The 22,139-nt window shown below is 39.8% G+C and overlaps 1 protein-coding gene across 2 annotated transcripts; it reads left to right on the top strand.

Moving 5' to 3' along the window:
• The first annotated feature begins 11,746 nt into the window (after positions 1-11,746).
• Positions 11,747-20,474, top strand: si:ch211-76l23.4 (uncharacterized). Of its 2 annotated transcripts, none has more exons than XM_052020946.1 (4): positions 11,747-11,765; positions 15,766-15,904; positions 16,473-16,602; positions 18,444-20,474. In XM_052020946.1, exons 2-4 carry the CDS (start codon positions 15,805-15,807, stop codon positions 18,658-18,660), a joined length of 447 nt encoding a protein of 148 aa, XP_051876906.1. In that variant the 5' UTR covers positions 11,747-11,765; positions 15,766-15,804; the 3' UTR covers positions 18,661-20,474. The 2 variants fall into 2 exon arrangements, with proteins under 2 accessions (XP_051876906.1, XP_051876905.1); XM_052020945.1 differs by lacking the exon at positions 11,747-11,765 and adding an exon at positions 15,472-15,584.
• The last annotated feature ends 1,665 nt before the right edge of the window (positions 20,475-22,139 follow it).

Here is a 22,139-nt window from a genome sequence, read left to right as displayed (position 1 = left end):
TCATAAAGAGGCACTTGAATTTCAAAAATATCTTAATATTGTCCTGAATTTAATGTGATACAGTCTGGCCCTAATTTCAAATACCATGAATATGATTTAATATGTTTCACATGTGCAACAAAGAACATTTCTTTTTATCCTTTAGTCATTATTGCAGATTTTCCTAATAGGCCTCCAAGTGGACAGGCACCATATGGTATTAATTATCTTGAGTGTTGATTGGTGCACTAACTGTGACTGAAGTTTTAAGTTAATTTGAGTTAAATCACAGGACTAAACTCTCGTGTGGATAACATGGAAGAAATGACTGTTTCATGTAGTGAAAAGGAAATCCTCTGCTATTCATGGAAACATAGAAACCTATGGCACAGAGGAGACCCATCAGCCCATTGTGTCTGTACTAGAAAGAGTGGCATGATCAGTCTCACATCCCAGCGTTTTGTTCATAAACCTATTAGCTTCTCATCCTCCAAACCCTGACTAACTCCTTTTAAAAAAATATTTACGGAATCTGCTTCCACTGTCTCCTTCAGGGAGAAAGTTCTAGTTCCTAACAACTTTCTAAGCGAAAACTAAACATTATCTTTTTCCTCAATTTCTTGCCAATAATTTAAAACCCATAGAACACTAGCCAGAGGGAACGGTTTGTCTCTATTAAAACCTCTCATCATTCTTGGAAACTTCTATTAGCCTTTTTTATTCCAAGGAGATTAGATTTGACTTTTCCAATCTCTCCTCATAACTGAAGTCCCTTACAAATCCAGTCACGTCCTGGTAAATCATTACATTTTCCTTAAATGCGATGTCCAGAACTCTCCACAATTTATTAGCTGAAGGCCAACCAGTCATTTATAATGGCTGCTCTTTTTTTTAATTCCATTCTTCTATTTCTAAACACAAGTACTGTTTTGGATCAAGATGTGTTTCTTTTTTCTAACCACTTTTAAGCGTTAGTTTATATGGACATTGAGATCTCACTGCTCATCTATATACACTGCTCCTCTATTCAATATACTCAACTATCCTCTCATATGGGTCCTCTCAAAGTGTGTCACTTTACACTTCTCTGCGCTGATCTCCATCTGCCACACCTCTGTCCATTTCTCCACCCCATCCAGGACATCCTCATTACTGTCAGCTACTCTGCCAGGTCTCATGTAATCTGCAAACTTTATTAGAATGTGTATAAACATTGAAAAAGGCACCTGACCCAAAAAGGATTGTTGGTGAACACCACTGCAACCTATCTCTCAGTCTGAAAAATACCTTTCTGCCACTACCAGTTGTCTCTTGACACTGGATCAACTTTGTAACCATACTTTTACTTTCCCCATAATTCCATGGGTCCCCATCTTTTTGGCAAGCCTCCTATGTCAAATGCCTTCTGATAGTCTATATTTATAAATATTAACCAGACTAACCTTCCATGTTACTTCATCAAAAAGTGCAAATGAGTTGATCAGATATGAATTACCTTCAATAAATACATGCTGGTTCTCTTTGACTAATCCATGACTTTCTAAATGAAGGTTACTGTGTTCTTAATAATGATTTTCAATAACTTTCCCATTACATATTTTAGGTTGGCTGATCTGTAGTTTACTGGTTTATCTAACTTCCCTTTCTTAAATATTACATAAATTTTGTCTGGCACAAATTTTGTATTAAATGCTGATTGCAAATTTATTACCAATGCCTCCGACATTTCCACCTTGGTTTCTTCAAGCAACCTAGGATGTACTACATTCCAATCAGTGATTTACTAATTTTGACTAACATTAATCTGTCTAACACGTTTTTCTCCTCCATTCCTGGTCAAGAAAAAGAAGGAAGCATACATTGAGTTGAGAAGATTGGGGACGAGTGAATCCCTTGGTGACTATAAAAAGATTAAGAATACTCTTAAGAGGGAAATCAGGAGGCCAAAGAGAAGGTATGAGATGGATCTGGCAGGTAAGATTAAGAAACGTCCCGAGAGGTTCTATAGCTATATAAAGAGTAAAAAGGTGGCTAGGGAGAGAGTAGGTTCCCTTAAAGATCAGCAGGGCCACCTATGTCTCAAGCCGCAGGAGATACATGGGATTTTTAATGGATATTTCTCCTCGGTGTTTACTGAGGAGAAAATCATGGTTGCTCAAGAGATAAGGGAAACTAGTGGAGATGTTTTGGAGAAAATTCATATTACCAGGGAGGAAGTATTTGCAGCCATACAGCACATTAATGTGGATAAATCCCCAGGGGCCTGACCAAGTGCATCCTCAGACCTTGTGGGAGGCTAGAGAAGAAATTGCAGAGGCCCTTGCAGAGATGTTTGCTTCATCATTTGCCACTGGTGAAGTTCCCGAAGACTGGAAGTGGCTAATGTCATTCCTTTGTTTAAGAAGAGTAGCAAGGACAAGCCAGGGAACTACAGGCCAGTCAGCCTGACATCAGTAGTGGGGAAGTTACTGGAAGGAATTCTAAGGGATAGGATGTACCAGCATTTGGATAGACAGTGCCTGATTAGGAGGAGTCAGCATGGCTTTGTGCATGGAAAGTCGTGTTTGACGAACCTTTTAGAGTTTTTTGAAGAGGAAACCAAAAAGGTAGATGAGGGTAGGGCAGTGGATGTTGTCTATTTGGACTTTAGCAAGGCCGTCAAAAAGGTCCCACATGGTAGGCTGGTCTGGAAGGTTAGGTGTCATGGAATCCAGGGAGAGTCAGTTAGGTGGATTCAAAATTGGCTCGGAGGTAGGAAGCAGAGGGTGGTGATTGAAGGTTGTTTCTCGGTGTTACGAACCAGCAACAAACGCAACACACTGAGTCATGATTCAGTGTTAAAAACTATTTTATTAATCACTACTTATGATAATTCAAAAAATAAAAGTAAAAATGTTAGTATGTTAGAATTCAAAAATGTTAAACCTTGAACATTAACCCCAAAAACTAAACTCTTCATGTGTGTGTGGCAAAGTCCCAAACTCCAAGTCCAACGAATGGTTCTTAAAGTTCAGTTCCGCAAGCCGTATGGTGAAACATGAGCAAAGGCTTCTTCAACAACCACCGTTGTCCGAAGATAAGACGTAGATGTAGAGAACATAGGGAGAGTAATTACGAAATCCAAATGTTCCACGATGGAACCCAAACGACACGTCAGTGTTTACTCGGTAGTGACTTCCTCGCCCCGAAAAGCATCCAAATTGTGGTCGTCCACACAAATACCTGTTTCCTTCTACAGGTCAGCAACAAAGTGAACTCCACCGGATTACCTCCAATTTCCATACATGGATTTCAGTGGCAGACACAGTTATTGTTTCTCATCCATCGATAGAGAAAACTAGCAGGCTGGTGTCTCTCTCCCTTCTCTCTCTCTCTCTCTTCCTTCGACTGACCTCTTCAACAACGTCATTACGTCCTTTATCTTCTATTGACGTAAGCACGCCACACACACACACACACACACACACACACACACACACACACACACACACACACACACACACACACACACACACACACACACACACACACACACACACACACTCTACCTTAAAGGGACATTCACTGAGTCCGTAACACTCGGAATGGAGGCCGGTGACTTGTGGTGTGTCATAGGGGTCGGTTTTGGGACCCTTGTTATTTGTTATTTATATAAATGTTTTGGATACGAATGCAGAAGGCTTGATCGGTAAGTTTGCAAATGACATGAAATTGGGAGGTGTTGTTGATAGTGAAGAAGGTTATGTTAGATTACAGGGGGATCTTGATCCCTTAGGGAAGTGGGCCAAGGAGTGGCAAATGGATTTCAATACAAATAAGTGTGAGATAGTGCATTTTGGAAAGTCAAACCAGCGTAGGACTTGTACTATGAGTGGTAGGGCACCAGGGAGTGCAATGGAACAGAGGGACCTAGAAGTGCAACTGTATAGTTCGTTGAAAGCAGTGTCATAGGTAGACAGGGTGGCGTTTAGCATGCTGGCCTTCATCAGTCAGGGTACTGAGTATAGGAGTTGGGACATTATGTTGCAGTTGTATAAGTCATTAGTGAGGCTGCACTTGGAGTACTGTTTATAGTTTTGGAAAGACATGGTCAAACTGGAAAGAATGCAGAAAAGATTTACAAGAATGTTGCCAGGACTAGAGGGCCTGAGTTATAGGGAGAGGTTGGCAAGGCTAAGTTTTATTCCTTGGAAAGTAGGAGAATGAGGGGTGACCTTATAGAAATGTTTAAAATTATGAGAGGCATAGATAAGGTGGACGGTAGCAGTCTTTTGCCCAGGGTAAGGGACTCCAAACCTAGGGAGCATAGGTTTAGGGTGAGAAGGGAAAAATTTAAAAGAGACCTGGGGGGCAACTTTTTCACGCAGAAGGTGGTGAGCATATGGAACGAGCTGCCAGAGGAAGTGGTTGAGGCAGGTACCATAGTACTATTTAAGAAGTACTTGGATAGGTACATGGAGGGGCGGGACTTAGAGGGATATGGGCTTGATGCAGGAAATTGGGGCCAGCAGGGTGGGCCCCATGGTCAGCATGGACTGGTCGGGCTGAAGGACCTGTATCTGTACTGTATTGCTCTATGACAATTACTATCCTGTCTATAACTTCCTTTTCTCCATTAGTGTAACCTTCACACCACTCGACTGCTTTGTGAAGATCAATGTTACACATTAATTTAATACTTTAACCCTGCCGTCTTTCTCTTGATAAGATTTCTTTTTGGGTTTTCTCATGGCCAACCACACAGGATTTTATTTGCAATATGTTTTGGTGTTCAGGTTAATGTTCCTGCTAATCTATTCTTTTATTCTCTCATTATTACTGTATTAACTATTTCAGTTTTCTCTGGTACTTTCTATAATCTACTTGTTTATTAAATAAATCTTGCTCCTGCATGCTTACTTTGTACCAAAGTTATCACTTCCCTGAATATTCTCCATTGCTTGTTTACTGCTTTGGCTTGAAATTGCCTTCTTAAATCTCAGAAATGAGCTCTTCTGTACTGAGCATTTTACCTTCGATATTTTCTGGTCTCTTTCCATAAGTGTTGATATCTGGATTATGTTGTGGTTGTTATTTTCCAGTTGATCTATTGTGACATGCTTCACTTGCCCTACATCATTCCTCCAAAGTCTCACTGGGCTGGAGACATACTGAATGAAAAGGTTCTGCAGAGAAATAAGAAATTACTTTCCTCTTCTGCTCTTAAAGCTATTTTAAGGTAATTAAAATTTCCTAACTTTTGTCAAACAAATTTGTTTTCCAAACAAATTTGCTTATCTGTTTCCTTAGTATTTCTATGAGAAGAAATCCCCTCAATAGCACAGCTGCTCCCAATATTTCTGACGTCATGTCAAAGAGATTCAAGAGAAACAAAGGACTGCAGATGCTGGAATCTAGATGAATAACACAATGATGCTGGAGGAACTCAGCAGGCCAGGCAGCATCCGTGGAGAAAAGCAGGTGGTCAACGTTTGGGTTCAGGACCCTTCTTCAGGACTCTTTTCCCCAGGGTAGGGGAGTCCAAACCTAGGGAGCATCAAGGGTACATCCTGTTTAGCAATGTAACCTCATCCTTACTCAGTATTGCCACATCGCTCCTCTTTGCTGTGATCCCTGAGTTCTTTTAACCAAGAATATTCAAAATCCATTTCTGGCCTTGCTTTGGTAATGTCTTTGTTAATGCAGCTATCTTATAATCCCAAGTGCGCCTTTTCCCTGCAACTCAGAATTCTTAGTAGTTACTTGATGAGCATTGATGTCTATTTTAATATCCTTTCAATCCAGTCCTTCCAACTTCTTGAATATTTCTTATCTTATTGCTGAATTTTCAGACTTCCTTTTCCCATACCAAGCTAATGTAAACCCTTCCCAACAGGACCGGGGAACTTCACAGTGTGATTATTTGTCCTGGCTTTGTCTGGGTGCAGACTACCAATGTGCAGGTGCCCATTTCTCCAGAACCAGTCTCCTTACCAGGAAGGGTGCAGTTCCAACAACACTCATTAAACTTGGCACCAACAAGGACAAAGTGCATGCATAAGTGGCACCCCATCTACCACCCTAAGCATTCATTCCCTCCATCACCTCTGACCTCTGTCACAGGGGCAGCGGGCAATTGGAGTACCACCATTTACAGGTTCATTCTCTAAGTTGCACATCATCCTGATTTGGAAGTATATCTCTAAAGCAAAAAGGTGTCTCACCACCATCTTCTCAAAGGCAGATCGGAATGCACGTTAAATATTAGTCTCGTCAGTGACATCCACATACCAAAAACTGAATAAATGAACAAATCTTCACTTTTGGATTGCTTTTACGGTTTTCTGTGTTCTTCCCATTTAGAGACTCTAATATCTGTGCCTTTCTGTCAGACTGCAGGCTGTGTATGGATGAATGGAGTGAAGTAGAGGGGTGTAGACTTCATTCATACAGACAGCAAAAATCTGCACCTTGATGAAACCAAAAATCTGGGATGCAGAGCACTTATTACATAAAAAGGCTTCTTGAGCATAAACTGTTGCATTCTTCTGGGCTGTTTAAAAGATTTTTTATTGAATGCATTATTGATTCAAATGGATAGGTTTTGGCAACCAAAAATTGCTTTGCCTTCCATCCCAAAGAACTCACAGAAGCTGTTCATTTTAAGGATCCAGATATCATAACTAAGCTGTCAGCCTCTCTATGAAAACCACTTCTAAGAAGAAATTTAGGATGCAGAAATGTGTAAAACATTGAGTGAGCAATCAATTTTACCTTGGATCTGGGGCAGCCAGCAACCTCCTAAAACTGGATGGCCCTGTCTGTTGCTGTACTGTAGTGCTGAAGCCTGTGATAGCTCATGGTCTCTCGCAAAGTCACTTCCTGAATGCATTCCCAACTTTTAGTGCACCCAGTATACAGACATTATCCATGATTGCTTAAAGTGAAGCTGTGCAACAAAAGGTGAGTGAACCATCGTAGTCACCATATCAGTATCCCTCTAAGATGCTGGAGAATAGTGATGGCACTTTATTCAACTAAATAAAGGTAGGATGACAGAGAGAAACAGAAAGCATTTCTTCTTGTGTGGTCACTTGTGGACAGGCAAACCAAATCTAGCCCATTCTACACGAACAATGTATACATTGAGAGTAGTTAGTTGCATGATACACATTCAATATTACAGTAGCTAATATTACATATGTTACATCTCTTCCTTGATAATGAAAAACTGAAAGGGAAAACAAAGCTTTACAAATAAAGCAAATGTTCAAAATAACTGTCTAGGGTCAAAAATGAGCTGCCTGAGGAACTCATTGGGTTAGGCAACATCTGTGAAGGGTCTCGACCTGGAACGTTGACTGTCTATTTCCCTCCACAGATGCTGCCTGACCCACTGAGTTCCTCTGGCAGCTTGCTTTTTACTCCAGATTTCAGCATCTGTGTCTCTAACTGTCTCGGGTCTGTGTACTTCACTTTGACATAAAACCTTGGGTTGATACACCATCTTTCCAGATCTGGTTCTAAATGGCTGCAGTTCTCCCAGGGCCTATGGCTGAGCTGTGTGATAATATAGCAGTATTTACCATATCCACATAGATGTATATGATTTAGTGTGTTGGTATTGTTTAATATGGTATCCACATTAATGGTTAACACCTTAGTTACTGAGAGAAATGCAATATATTGCCTAATCAAGGAATGGTCAGTGTAACGTCTGTGTGAGAGACAAACTGTAGAGTCAGTGGAGCTGAACTGAGCAATGTAATTGAGAAATCAAGCTGACATGTTTACTGATCAAACGTATAGGATGACTGGAGGCATAAGTGATTGCAGATGTTGGAATCTGGAGCAACATAGATATGGATGATTGGATGGTTGGATAGGATGATTGGATTGTCAGGAGGTGGCCAGACAGGCTCCAACATTGATTAAAGGAATAAACAAAAATACATGAAGTACACTTCTGAAATGGGTAGTGTAATGAAATATATGAAACATAGGCTCGCTGGAGAGATCAAGAGAAAGAGACAGGAAGAGAGAGAGAGAGAGAGGAAGAGAGAGAGAGAGTGATTGGGCCCACCTGCTTGTTTGCACCAGTCCGTTCTTTGACTGTATAAGAAGTGGCCAAAAACTCTAAATCAGAGGACTGGAGCTTCAGTCAACATCAACACGTGCACTCCTTAGGAAACCTGTGGGGACTGGCCTGCAAGTGTGACATTATGCTGGTCTACGACAATGAAATCCACATTATAGTTCTCATTATTCTTGGGTTTCAGTTCCTTTGAAGAGCATTTCCCAACTGCCTTCAGTGTACTCTTGTATGTTGACAGCACAACTTGCTGGTTACAACTGCCTTTAGAATGATTTTTTTTATCCAAAATAAACTTTATTCATAATAAAAGGCAAACTGTATACAATAATAAAACAACAATAGTAAAACAGTGCAAACCTTTTACATTCATGTGATTTGCTTCAGGAAGACATTACATGTGGTTCCTGAATCAAGTTGAAATGCATCTACTATGTGTTCCTTCCACTGAATCGGTCTCACTTTACACCAGGTGTATTGTGTTCAACTGGCAATCTGAATCTCACCCAGTTCTGTCCCCCCACAGCTCATTTCATCCACTCCAAGGGCACTGATGTTTTCTTCATTGTGCATTGTCTGTAGAAATGAATTTCTAATTGACATTATGCACAATTTTTCTCATGGGCAAAGCAATTCTTTGACAGTCTTTAAAGTTGCTGTCCACAATATGTGTGACATCTAAGCCACCTTGGCAGCACTTTCCCTAACCAGCTTTAGTCTCATGCTTCACCCCACTGTCTTCTTTCCATTGGCCACCCAATATTTTTAGCCTGACTTTGGATAGCTCCACAGCTTTGCGTACTGTATACATTTTTCTTGATTTAACACTGTCTCGCACCATAACCGTTACCTCAGACATCATAAGCAATTGGATCACTGATGAGTGGGTCCTCCAAGTCTGTGAAATGGTATGAGTCTGCTAACAGTCTTCACTTCATTAAGAAATTATTAGAAGACTCTCCCTTCTCCCGTGTGCAAGTAAAGAACTGGTAATGGCCAATTGTCTCATTTCTTGGCAGCTTACAGAGCGCTTGTGATAGATCTAATACATTTTCCAGGGTCTCATTTGAGGGCTTTATGATATGGTACATTTCTCTCCTCTTGTGACCAATGAGAAATAATAGTATCTTTACTTTCATCTGTTCTAGTTTATCTTGCACAACCAGCTCAGTATGTGGAGTTGAATTTTCTCTCCACTGTCTCCTTTCTTTAGGCTGGAAATCCAGCTGGGACATCTTTATGTGTTCCACAGTGCAGAGTCAGAGAGGAGAACCAACCGGACAGGCAAACTAGATCCAGCCCATTCAACACCAACAATGTTAAACATTATGCATAGGGTACATAAAGACTATTAGATAAGTCACATGGGGATAGATGGTAGTGGCTGCAGTTTCTCATGCAATGGGTGGGAGAGCTTTTGAAGTTGTGCCTTCTTGTAATTCACACCTGATCAGTAACAATGCACACATATTTTGGGAGAATTAGTCTGCATCCTGTTTTACTATTGCTAAACTCCTCTTTGATTCAAACCCTGCTTCTATTCCTTCATTTCTGCCTACAAAGTGCATCTATAAAGAGTGCTCATTTATTCCTGGGAAACTCTCAATTATAAGGGTTGCAATAGGTTCAAAAACTCTCAAAGGTCTCACATTGTCAGAAGCAGGTCAAGGCTGTGTTATAGAATGCCAGAAAATAAATCCACAAAGCCATTGCCAATGGCAGTAATACTTACTCAAACTATGGATGTCCCTTATCTGGAAACTCCTCAAATTCCAGCTGTCTGAGCTGATGTTTGCAATCTCTAAATCTTCCATGGCTGATGCTAACTGGTGTGACCAAGAAATTCTGCAGTGACACTGGCCTTTATTGTCACACATTATAATGAGCAGACTGGACACCTGACATGTGGTTTGCAAGACCAATTGAATTTTGCTTGGAAATCTTTGGGCAGAGACCTTCAAAATGACTTTGATCCTATTTTGCTGCCCAAAGCAAGTATAGTCTAATATTGCCTGAAAAACCCTCTGAAAGTAATTTGAAATTTTCAGGACCGAAATGTGCTCTTGCAACATGAACTAATACTTTGGGCCTTCTGTGTACATTTGCCTGAAGTAGAAATGTTAAATACCAAAAACCATAGCTTTAAGGTGAGAAGAGGAAAGTCTCAAGGGGATGTGTGGGGCAATTTTTTTACACAGAGAGTGATAGGTGCTTGGAACGTGCTGCCAGGGATGGTGGTGGAAGCAGATACAATAGAGGCGTTCAAAAGATGTTCAGACAGGCACATGAATATACATGGAATGAAGGGATATGGATCATGTGCAGGCAGAAGGAATTTGTTTAACTTGGCATCGTGCTCTGCACAGATATTGTGGACCGAAGGGCCTTTTCCTGTGCTGTACCGTTCTATGTTCTAGAGGGTTTGGTGTGACCTGTTGTAGGTGCATGGTCAGTGCAGGGAATAGACCATATGCCATTATGGTGAGGTTTGAGACATCTTTGATAGAGGAACATTGTAACTTAGGTGATAAAGACAAAAGTGGTAAAAGAACTGGCCACTGCTAAAGTTATGGATAACAGATCCTGGGATTCAGGTTGGGAATATTTTTATTTATTGCATGTGGATGTCACTGGTTATGTGTTTATTTAGTGCTTAGCTTCTCAAACTGGTGTGAAGTTACTCCCATTTCTGGTGAAGTTACTCCCATGGTGCTGTTGGATAGGGAATTCCAGGAGTATTCACAGTGAGAAACTGCAGCGCATTTTGTAGAAGGCATGCACTGCAGCCACAGTCAACTGATGATGGAGAAGTTAATGTTTAGGATGGTGGATAGGATGCTGATCAAACAAGCTGCTTTTTTCTCGAAGGCATTCCATAATTTCCTCTCCTTCTTAGACCATCCCTTAGGACCCAGGATGACTTACCTAACACTCCAGTTCTCTGGGTTCCAAGGGGGAGACCTGTAGACTATGCCACAGAGCGGGCAGGAGGTGCTGGCTGGGTTGGTGGGTGACTAGATTGGAGGTGGTAGTGTGCTCATTCTGACATTTACATTGCGTTTTTATGAGCTCCTGCCAAATGGACTCAAGATTCTCAGTGCCATTCCAATGTTCCTTCATATTTTGAATGATCACAGGCTCTGGGATTCCAGGAATGAGTGGGGGTTTTACACCTTTTCAAGGAGGCTTTGAGAATATTCATGAATTATTTCCCCTCTCCTCCTAGTAATCTCTTGACTGAGTTTGGAGTAAAATGCTTATATTGGGAATCTGGTGTTGGGCATATGAACAGCATGGCCTGCCCATCAAAGCCAACTGAGTGTAATTAGAGCCTCAGTGTAATTGCAGCCTCAGAGCCATGAGTTGTTTGTCTGGGAGAGGTCGCTGACACTTGTTTGCTTTTCATGCCGGTGGATTTAGAAGATTTTTCAGACACAATATGTGTTTTTTTTTGAGGTACCTGCTCTGGGTAGTTTATGGCACTGAAAGGTACAGGAAAGCAGGAACTTTGCTGCCATGAGCCTAGTGCTGGGTTTGAGGCCGTGATCTTCCAATGTTCTTTTCCTCAGATGGCCAAGGCTCTGCTGGTGCACTGGAGGAGATAGTGAATTTTATCACTGAGAGTTGGTTCCCAAGATACAGGCAGTGGTGCACTTTATCCAGGATCTCATCATGAATCTTTATCTTTGAACAATGGTGTTATACAGTGGGGCAGGTTGGTAGATGATCTTTATTTTGTTGATGTTTGGTGTGAGCCCATTCTTTTATACACTTCAGTGAAAGAGTTAACGATGACTTTGAGCTTAGCCCCTGAACATCCACTCAATGAATGGCTGGGAGAGACCTTGGCTCTGGAGTGGAGGTGATAGAGGTTGAACAGTTTTCTATTTTGATTGAAAGTGTCAAAGAATGTTGAAAATGCTTTTTGTATTTTTCTTCAAGTTGTGGAAAACTGAAGATTATGTCTATTGTGCCTCTACATGGCACAATGTATTTGGATTTGCAATAGGCTGTTGGTAAACTGCTACATAAAAGGTTAAAGCACAAGGTAAGAACTCATGGCATTGGGATTAATATAACAGCATTGATGGAGGATTGGCCAACCAATAGGACACAGAGAGTTGGAATCAACAAATCATTTTCAAGCTGGCAAATTGTAACCAATGGAGCAACACTAGGATCAGTGATAGGGGGCTCATCTACTTAAAATCTATATTAATGAATTGGATGATGGCACAATGAATAAAGTAGCCAAAATGACTGATGATACAAAGATAGGTGGCAAAGCAAGTTGTGAGAACAGAGGGATTCTACAAAAGGATGATGATAATTGAGTGGACAAAAATTTGGAAGTTGGAATATAATGAGGGGAAATGTGAGCTTATCCACTTGTTTAGAAAAATAGAAATGCAGAATATAATAGATAGGAGATGACAGAAAGTTGCTATACAGAGGGATCTAGTTGCCCTCACACATGGATACAGAAGGTTAGCATGCAAGAGTAGGTAAGTCTCGCTGTAGTTGTACAGATGAAACCACATCTGGAGAACCATGTACAATTTTTGTCCCCTTTAAGGAGTTATACTTGCAGTGGAACAAGCTCAAATACGATTAATTTCTCTTAACTTCAATGAGCCTATTGTGAAGACAGAAGCTGACAACGTTGTCTCACCAAGTCAGACTGCTGTTTAGCTAGTTTGTTGGTCAGCTCTCCCAATTCAGACTCCAGTCCAAAGATGGGAGGGCCCTAGGGAAACTGAGGAACAGAGGGACCTAAGTGTACAAGTCCAAAGATTCCCTTCAAGTTGTAGCACAGTTGCATAAGAAGGTGAAGAAAGCATGCAGGATGCCTGCCTTCATTAGCTGACACACAGAGTTATAAGAACAAAGAGATCTTGGTGCAACTTTATAAAACTTTGGTTAGGTCACAGCTGGAATATTGTGTGCAGTTCTGGTTGCCACACCATAGGAAGGATGTAATTGCACTGGAGAGGGTGACAGGAGATTCACAGGATATTGTTTGAGATGAGGTGTTTCAGTTATGAAGAGAGGCTGGACTTTAGGGGAGGCTGAGGGTGGACCTGACAGAGGTATACAAAATTATGAAATGCATAGGTGGGATAGATAGTAAGAAACTTTCCCCAGGGCAGAGGTCTCCAAAACTAGAGGACAGACTGTAGGTTTAAAGCAAGGTTTAGAGGGGATCCAAGGAAGAATTTCTTTACCAAAAGGGTGGTTGCAATCTGGAACACACTGCCAGAAATGGTGGAGGCAGGTACTCTTACAATATTTACAAAGCATCTGGATGAGCAGTTGAATCATCAAAATGTTCTAGGCTATGGACTAAGAATGATACTGTTGATTAGTATAGATAGGTACTTGATAACATTTCAGTAATTTTGTCTTCATTTTTACTAAGAAAATGTTTTTTTAAAGCTTCGGTAACTATTAACTGAATTTAAATTTGACAGCTGCCATGCTGGGATTTAAACACAAGTCTATGGGTTGTTAGCCCAAGCAAATAGTTACTAGTGGGATAACTTAACTACTATACTGTGCCCCTTAATTGATATTTACTGATGTAACTAGGACATTTAGATGGGCATAGAACAAAGAATGTGGAGACCATAATTTAACTGAGAGCTTGAACCTAACAAGGTTGTTATTCTGGCTGGAGGTCTGTGACCAGTGGCATTCCGTAGGGGTTAGTGCTGGGACCTCCGTTGATTGTGATAGACAGTATATAAATGATCTGGATGAAAATGGAGATGGATACCAACGTTAGTAAGTTTGCAGAAAACACAAACATTGGTGGTTTTGCCAACAGTGATGAAAGTCGTCAAAGGATACGGTAAGATATAGATCAGCTACAGTTATGGGTGGAGAAATGGCAGATGGAGTCTAATCTGGGCAAGTGTAAGCTGTTGCACTTTGGGAGGTCAAACGTAAGGGGAAAGTATACAGTTAATGGCAGGACCCTTAACAGCATTGATGTACAGAGGGATTTTGGGGTCCAAGTCCATAGGTCCCTGAAAGTAGCAAGACTAGTAGATAGGTGGTCAAGAAGGTGAATGGCATGCTTGCTTTCATCGCTAGGGGCATAGAATATAAGAATCAGGAAGTCACATTGCAGCTGTATTACACTTTGGTTAGGCCACACTTGGAGTATTGCTTGCAGTTCCCGTCGTCCTATTTACAGGAAGGATCTGGAGGCTTTGGAAAAGGTGCAGAAGAGATTTACCAGGCTGCTGCCTGGATTAGAGGGTATTAGCTGTAAGGAGAGGTTGGACAAACTTGGATGGTTTTCTCTGGAGCATCGGAGGCTGAGGGGAGACCTGATTGAAGTTTATAAAATTATGAGAGGCATAGATAGGGTAGACAGCCAGAATCTTTTTCCCAGGGTAGAAATGCCGAATACAAGAGGGCATAGCTTTAAGGCGAAAGGGGGAAGGTTTAAAGGGGATGTGCAGGGCAAGTTTTTTTAAAACAGAGAGTGGTAGGTGCTTGGAACGCACTGCCGGGGTGGTAGTAGAAGCAGATATGATTGTGGCATTCAAGGAGCTTTTAGATAGGCACATGACTATGCAGGAAGTGGAGGGATATGGATCCTGTGCAGGCGGAAGGGATTAGTTTAATTTGGTATCATGCTCGATGCAGACATCGTGGGCTGAAGGGCCTGTTCCTGTGCTGTACTGTTCTATGTAACCCTCAGCAAATTTCCAAGTAGGCAGTCTCCTCAATGGAAGTAGTCAGTAGTCGCAGGGGTTAGGAGGATGTGCATTGATAGCCATCTCACACTTACTAAGCAGTAATTTAGCCACCTTCCTGGTCCTGCAAGGTAGTTGCTCCTCATCAATTGTATGTGTTCACTACATAACAAATATCCCATGGTGTGATATGGCTGGAGATGATTACAGAGACAGAGAAATTGGAAAAAACGAGAATGAGAATCTTAAAATCAAGTTGCTGCTTAAGCAGGTGCCAATATAGGTCAATGAGCACAGGGTTAGGGAATTGGACAGGCTTCTGAGAGTGAAACACTTTAAGGGCTGGGGGAAAGAGTCGGGAAATGGGAGCGGAGGGATTACTGTATGAGGAAGAAGTGTAGATTCAATGGGCTGGATGGCTTCCTGATGTGCCATAGCAGTTCTAAGATTCATTCAGTTCACAATAATTCTCTATTTATTTGACAAAGGAAGATACTTCTTAAACTTCTGTAAAATAGTGCAAAATGATACCTACTTAAATGTGTGACAAGAAGACCATCTTCTTTTGTTAAAAACTGTCACACAATATAGGGTTAACAAAAGTTATTTTTTTTACTTGCTTGAGAAATCTAAAACACATGGTAGGAACATTTTTAGCTCTATCCAGATGCTAAGTGCTTATTTTCTGTCTTCCACTCCCTGAACATGTGATGCTGGCAGCCATCACCACATGTTCCAACACAACATTCAAATCAATTCCAGATTAAAGATCTCAAAGTGTTTGTTGCATTGAGGGACTTCACAGCAACTTCTTCGTTCAGCATAGAGTAAGGAATTGTATTTACTTCTCAAAGCAATGCGCAATCCATTGAAATGCTTTCTTGCAATGAAATTCCTAACGCTATTTTGATTTTTTAAAACTCCAGCACTAAATTGTTTAAGAATTGTGATTTGAATATGCATGTACTTTACTACAGCTTTTTACTTTGCATTATCTCTTTACTTCAGGATAGTCATTAAGGAAAGCTTCCTACCTTTCAACTCAGGATGTTTCTCAGACTCTTTGTGATTTCCCTGTTTCTTTTGACGATGGTGCAGAGTAGAAAACGACCTTTAACAAGCGATGTGTGGAACTACAGAGATGGATGTGAGTAATATTCTCCTTGTAACTGATTAATTGTGCTTTAAAATATTAAGTTCCTTTACTGAGAAATCCTGATCCAATAATCTATGGGAACCATATTTTAATCAAGGATGGACACTTAATTTAATCAATGAAGACAACAAGATTTTTCTTTTGTTCTTATATTTATATGTTTACAAATGTTCTTATATTTGGATATTTATATGTTTACTATTTGCATAGTAAAGTTACATATTAAAGCAGAATATGAAAGCACAGAACGCCAAAGATTTTTTTTTACCTTAAGTAACATTACAAGCTGATTATAGTTTGATTAAGAACACTGTTTCGTCTCAAAGGCTTAGCTTTAGAAAAGTAATAAAAATTGCTCAGTTTTACATTCTATTTCCAATTTCCAAATTGTAATATAACATTAAGTTCCTCCAGAGTGTTTCTCAGCATGTCAAATAATGAAAACAACTGCAGGTAGTAGTATTTCTAAAGGGAATGATGATAGTTTACATTATCAGTATCTTTAAATGAAACAGTTCAATTAATACGAATGATATAAATATTTAACTTTTTTTTGCAGCTGATAAGGTTAATATGCGTGGAGTTGCCAATTTGACAGAGATATTGGATAACTGGAGATTTGACATTTTGACTCAGATGAGAAACATGTTGACAAATGATCACCAGTCTCTCCTCCCTGACTATTCCAGGTGATGGATATTTTAGATGCAATAACTCAAAACTGATTGATTTAATTGTCTTTAACCAAAATAAAGCTATCGTGGGAAATTTTGTTCAATGAGATATAGTGGGAACACATGAGTAATAGTTTTATTTAGCTAATTCAAATGTAGATTCAGTTTCGGATTCAATGGACATTTCAATCTTAATTGTCACCTAACTTAATATAGGAATTGATTCATTAAATGTACAAATAAAACCTTTTTTTGCCAACTCAAATTGTTTCTCCGCTGTAGAACAAAGAATGGGGGCATTTTTCAACAAATTTATACCTCAATCCAATGGTTACATTCAAAAAATTACACAACTCTGACATTTGTTTGATTTGGCAACCTTTAATTCAATGCTGGAGCCATCGTATTGCACTTGGATGCACCAAAACTAGTTTCCATAACCTACTTTTCCAATTGCTAATCTGTGCCTGAAAATAGAACTAAAATAATCTGATTTTAAAATGTTTCTGCAAAGAGATAGAATTTCGGTTCTGAATTATTTGGTTCAATTTGTGCCAGGCTGGCATAATCTTGCATGCAATTTCCATAGTATTTTTTGGCAACCAGGAACATCATGGTTAGATTCAGCATCAAAGATGGGGTATGGCTGTAATAAGAAGCAAAGATTGAAGCTTCCAAATGTTGATTGTTGTTATCTACCCAAATGACTTCACATATTGGAAAGTGGGGATCACTTTGCCTGAAGTAGAATATTATTTAGAATTTTATAAAGCAAAGCTGAATGGCAAAAGGAAATATAGGTGGTGCTGTGCTCTCAAGACCACATGATAGTATCGATATTAGATTGTTGTGCATAACCCTGAATAATGAATAACTATAGCCACATTATCAAATAAATATCCAATATCATAGACTGGAAAAAGGTACACCCTTTAATGTTTCTTAATTTTGTTGACCTGAATGAGTGAAGTATTTATTTCTTTTGAAAATGCCACTGTAGAATATAGAAAATGGCAATACTGAGTGCAAAACAAGGAAATAATCCTTGGATCCAGTTTTAAACTGGGAGTGTTTAATACTGTTTTTGCTACCTCAAATTCACAAATAGTTACACAGATATAATATCTGCATGTCTATCAGCTGGTGATGGGGACAAGTGATGTATTTGTGAAGTAATTTACAATGACACAAAGAAAATATTTTTAATCAAACATAATATTCTGAATTTGTCGAATAATTTGAAAATTACCTGATGCATCTTTCTACAAAACAACATCCACCAGAAATTTTTAGTAAGTTATTCATTCCAATACAACTTTAAAATCAGATGCAGATCCAGCAGTTGAACGGTACAGATAAATTTGGACATTGTCTCCTGTGGACAACCTGTACCAGCTTAAAATTTACTCACTTTTCGGATGTCACCGAAAACAATTTGCAAATCTGCAAACTGTTTGCATAGATTGACTGTGTGGAAATAAGATTTTAAAACAGCAAAAAAGTACCTACCATTGTACTAATGCCCCTCTAGATCATCAAGAACGCTGATCTGCTGAGTAACAGAGTCCGAATATGTATATGGAACACAAGTTACATCAGTAGAGATATGAATGCATGTTACTTCCCCACAGGGAGGGAGGGAATACCAGAAAGCAAATCAATTTGCCCCAGCCTGGTACACCTTCTGGAATCCAGACCAAAAGCGAAGTAGTTAAGAGTCAATTACTAGCCCTGATAATTTAGGATAACCAAAAAAAATGGAGAAAATACTAAACAATGGCTCAAAAAGAGATTAATTTTAAGAACTACTATGTAAAATTTGTTGCATTTTTAAAATCTTTTCTATTCTGTTTCAGAATCTCTCCCCTCTCCGAGGCACTTGGTGATCTCTACAAAGAGTTTAATTCTCTGAAAGAGCACCTAGGAGATCTAACTGAAAAGTTTGCTGCTCTGGAAGTCTCTGTTGATCAAATTAAAATGAAGCTTGCTGAAACACCAAGTGGACCCAGGCAAAAGCAGAACCTTCCAAAGAGAAAGGTTCTGGTTCCAAAAAAGAAAGTACCCCAGCAATAAGTCAATGTATGAATTATCTACACAGTTTACAAATCATATATATTATATATATACCTAAGGGATTTGTTGCAGTTGGTTACAGTTTGATGGTGAAATGCTCAAAGAAAGATTTTGTTAGTTAAGAACATTTCTTATAATATACTTCCAAAATCTTACAATCACAATTTCGTGTAGGCTGGTGTTCTCACACTATTTTGTTGATATTTTCTTCACATTATCTCTGCATCTTAAATAGATGTGACACCAGTATTTCTGAAAATGTATCTTTTTCAGCATTTGTACTAAAAGCTGTTAAATTAAAGTAAATGCAGCAACACTGTGCCTTTTATTTGATTCCAAACAGCATGTATTTAAAGATACAACCCTACGGGGAAGAAAATTAAGCTACTATCACTCCTGATTATGTACGGGATACTTATCACTGAGGTCTAATACAACTAAGTAACGGTACATTATTGGCACTGACTTTGTTGCATTTGTCATAATTTTATGCAATATCACTTATCACAAACAATTTCCCTCAGAGAACATGAATGTACCCTTGGAGAGTACAGACACCTCACTCTTGAGAGCACACACTCTCCCTGCAGAGAGAACAGAGCCCTCACCCTGCAGAGAGAACAGATTCCTCACCCCTCCCCCTCAAGACCACAGATCACTCACACTCGGAGAATAAAGACCCCTCACCCCCAAGAATACAGAGTCCTGTATAGATTGAGCAGTAAAATTTGGGGGAGTTGTTAGGAATGTGGGAGAATAAAATGGGTTACAGTGGGATTAATGTTGAAATGGATGCTTAATGCATAGATTTGGTAGGACAAAGGGCCTTTGGCACTATTGTATCTATGATTCCCCTCACCCTTGGAGAGCAAGCATCCTGCACCCTCAAATAGCATGGACCCCGCACACGTGGAAAGTATGTGCCTGCACCCTTGGAGATTATGGACCACAGAAAATGCTGGAAACCCTCAGCATGTCAACTAGCACCTATGGAAAGATAAAGAGAGTTAACGTTTGAGGTCTGATGAAAGGTCTTTAACAGAACAAAAACAAAGACAGGAACAAAATAGGAGCAGGAGCAGGCCACCTGGCCTCTCAAACCTGCACCACTATTCAATATGATCATGACTGATCAGCCCCAGGCCTTAACTTCTATCTTGTGCCATCTATTTGCTGCCCCTTCATGTCAAGCTTTGATTTTCTTTTTTCCCTTCTTCATCCTGTGCCACTGTTTTCTCATTTCTTTCTGAGTTATTAAACTTCCCATCACTATCATCCTTCTAATTTATTTAAAGCCCTGTCTATAACCATATTTATGTGTTTCACACAGTTCAAATGAAGCCTGTCCCAATGCAACAGCTCCCTCTTCCCAAAGTACTGGAGTACTAGTGCCAGTTCCCCGTGAATCACCACCCATTTCTCCTATGCCAACCATGTACTTCTCTAATCTTATTAGATAGATTATTAATCTTACTTATCCTCTGCCAATTGCATGTGGCTCAGGTAATAAACAAGAGATCATCACCCTTGTGGTTCTGTTTTGACATTTTCCCAGCTGTCAATGTAAGCTTGAGAAACAACACTCATCTTCCATCTGGGCATGTTAAGGCAGTAACATTGTTAGAGGCAAATTATTGCATGGGAAGTTTGTTCTTTGCTGTTTAACGTGTGTTACTGATTTCACAATTTTATGTTATAGCCAAATAAACCCAATGATATATTTCTTTGCTTCTGGAGGGTAAAATTAAGACTGAATGAAAGAATGAAAATCATAAAGAAACTCCAGACACTAAAAATCTGAAATAAAAACAGAAAATGTTGGATAAACTCATCAGCGTTTGTGGAAAAAGAAACAGCATTATTGTTTCCGATGGAGGGTCTTCGACCTGAAATGTTAAGGCTGAGTTGAATTATTTTAAATAAAGTTGACTTATTGTTAAATAATCAAGTCTAGGAATTATGCCTTTTTATCCATTAATCACACATAAAGAGCGTTTTGTGCATGTTTTAACCATTTGTGTATATTGCTGGCAGGAGTCCAATTTCCCAGCACCCAGGAAATTGGACCAGGCATTTCTCGTTGCATTCTGGATCATCATCATTAATGTGTACAGTACAGGTGTATGATTGTTTGTTGCTCCAGATTCCAGCATTGACAGTCTCTTGTGTCTCCACAGGTATCTGACACACTAACTGAAAATGGATCAAAAGTCTGCAACCTACAACTATCATTTTTCACTCATAATAAAACAAGAGGCAAATGGCACACTAAGTCACGAACCCCACTGTGTCTTTTAACCCTTTCCCCGATTACTCCTTTACCCCAACTTCCCCTTTGCCATGGAATTCACCCTCCTTCTCTACTTACCTTCATCTCCATGGCATCCTGTGTGAATTCAGCGTGGAGACACTGTCAGTGAACATAGACATTTTCTACTTCTTCTGAAAGGCTGAAAACCACAACAGCCATTTCCTAAACAGAGTATGTCCAATTTGGTAATTTTTTTGGTGAACCAGCAAACCCAACACCCATTTGGTTTACCAAAAATAGGTGAAAACTAATTTCTAGATTTCACTGTATGGATACATATTCAGGGATTTTTCATAATCCTATGCAATCAATGTATTATTTCTTGTATTTTCTTATGACAGAGGAGGCCACCAAGTCTACATCAGCACTCAGAGCAACTCCACTAGTCCCATGCCCCTGTTTATTTCCATGTAATCTGTTCTCTCTCACTTGTCCATCAACTCCCCTGTGATTCCTCTGACACCCCCGGATTAGGGGCAGGTTACAGTATCCAATTAACCAACCAACATGTCTTTGGGAGAAAATCAGAGCATCCAGGAAAGCCAAAAGGTCATTGGGAGAACATGCAAATTCCACACAAACACCTGAGGTCTGTATCGAGGCTGGATCACTCCCGGGTCACCAACCAGTAAGCTGCCTTATACCTTCATTTTAAGATAAATTTTCTGTGTCTGGGCCATTTGAAGATAGTTCCATAAAGAGGCTCTTCTGCCTTGACCTGAGATACAGCTGCAACAGCTAGAAATATAAATGCAGTTACTGGAAGGTTATTCAACCACCAGGATCTACACTGAACACATTTTTCCAACAAGTTTTCTGATAATTGGCATACTAGAAAACTATTACATTACAGCATTGCCATAATCTTCCTGCACCATCACAGTCTGCATCATAATGTACAACAATGTCATCCAGTGAAGGAGGCCCAAAAGGCAGGGTCAGAACAAGGCACCAACACTGATTCTGAACTCCCACTTTTGAAACTTATTTACAGTCCGATAGAGAGATTTACCAAGGTTTCACCAATGACTGACCCATCAAATTTATAGTCATAGAGCGACACAGCATGGAAACTGGCCCTTCAGCCCACTGAGTCCATGCCAACCATCAGCCACTAATCCTACAGTAATCCTCATCTTCAAAAAATTCTTCCCACATTCTTATAAAG

This window comes from Pristis pectinata, chromosome 8, assembly GCF_009764475.1.
Source record: "Pristis pectinata isolate sPriPec2 chromosome 8, sPriPec2.1.pri, whole genome shotgun sequence".
Lineage (NCBI taxonomy): Eukaryota > Metazoa > Chordata > Chondrichthyes > Rhinopristiformes > Pristidae > Pristis > Pristis pectinata.
This window is presented reverse-complemented; position numbering and strand designations above follow the sequence as displayed.

Bases quoted from the DNA above. Each gene is read 5' to 3' on its own strand.
- si:ch211-76l23.4 (XM_052020946.1), top strand. From the start codon at position 15,805: ATGTTTCTCAGACTCTTTGTGATTTCCCTGTTTCTTTTGACGATGGTG. The intron at 15,905-16,472 runs GTGAGTAATATT...TTTTTTTTGCAG, and splicing joins GTGGAACTACAGAGATGGAT to CTGATAAGGTTAATATGCGT. The intron at 16,603-18,443 runs GTGATGGATATT...ATTCTGTTTCAG, and splicing joins CTCCTCCCTGACTATTCCAG to AATCTCTCCCCTCTCCGAGG.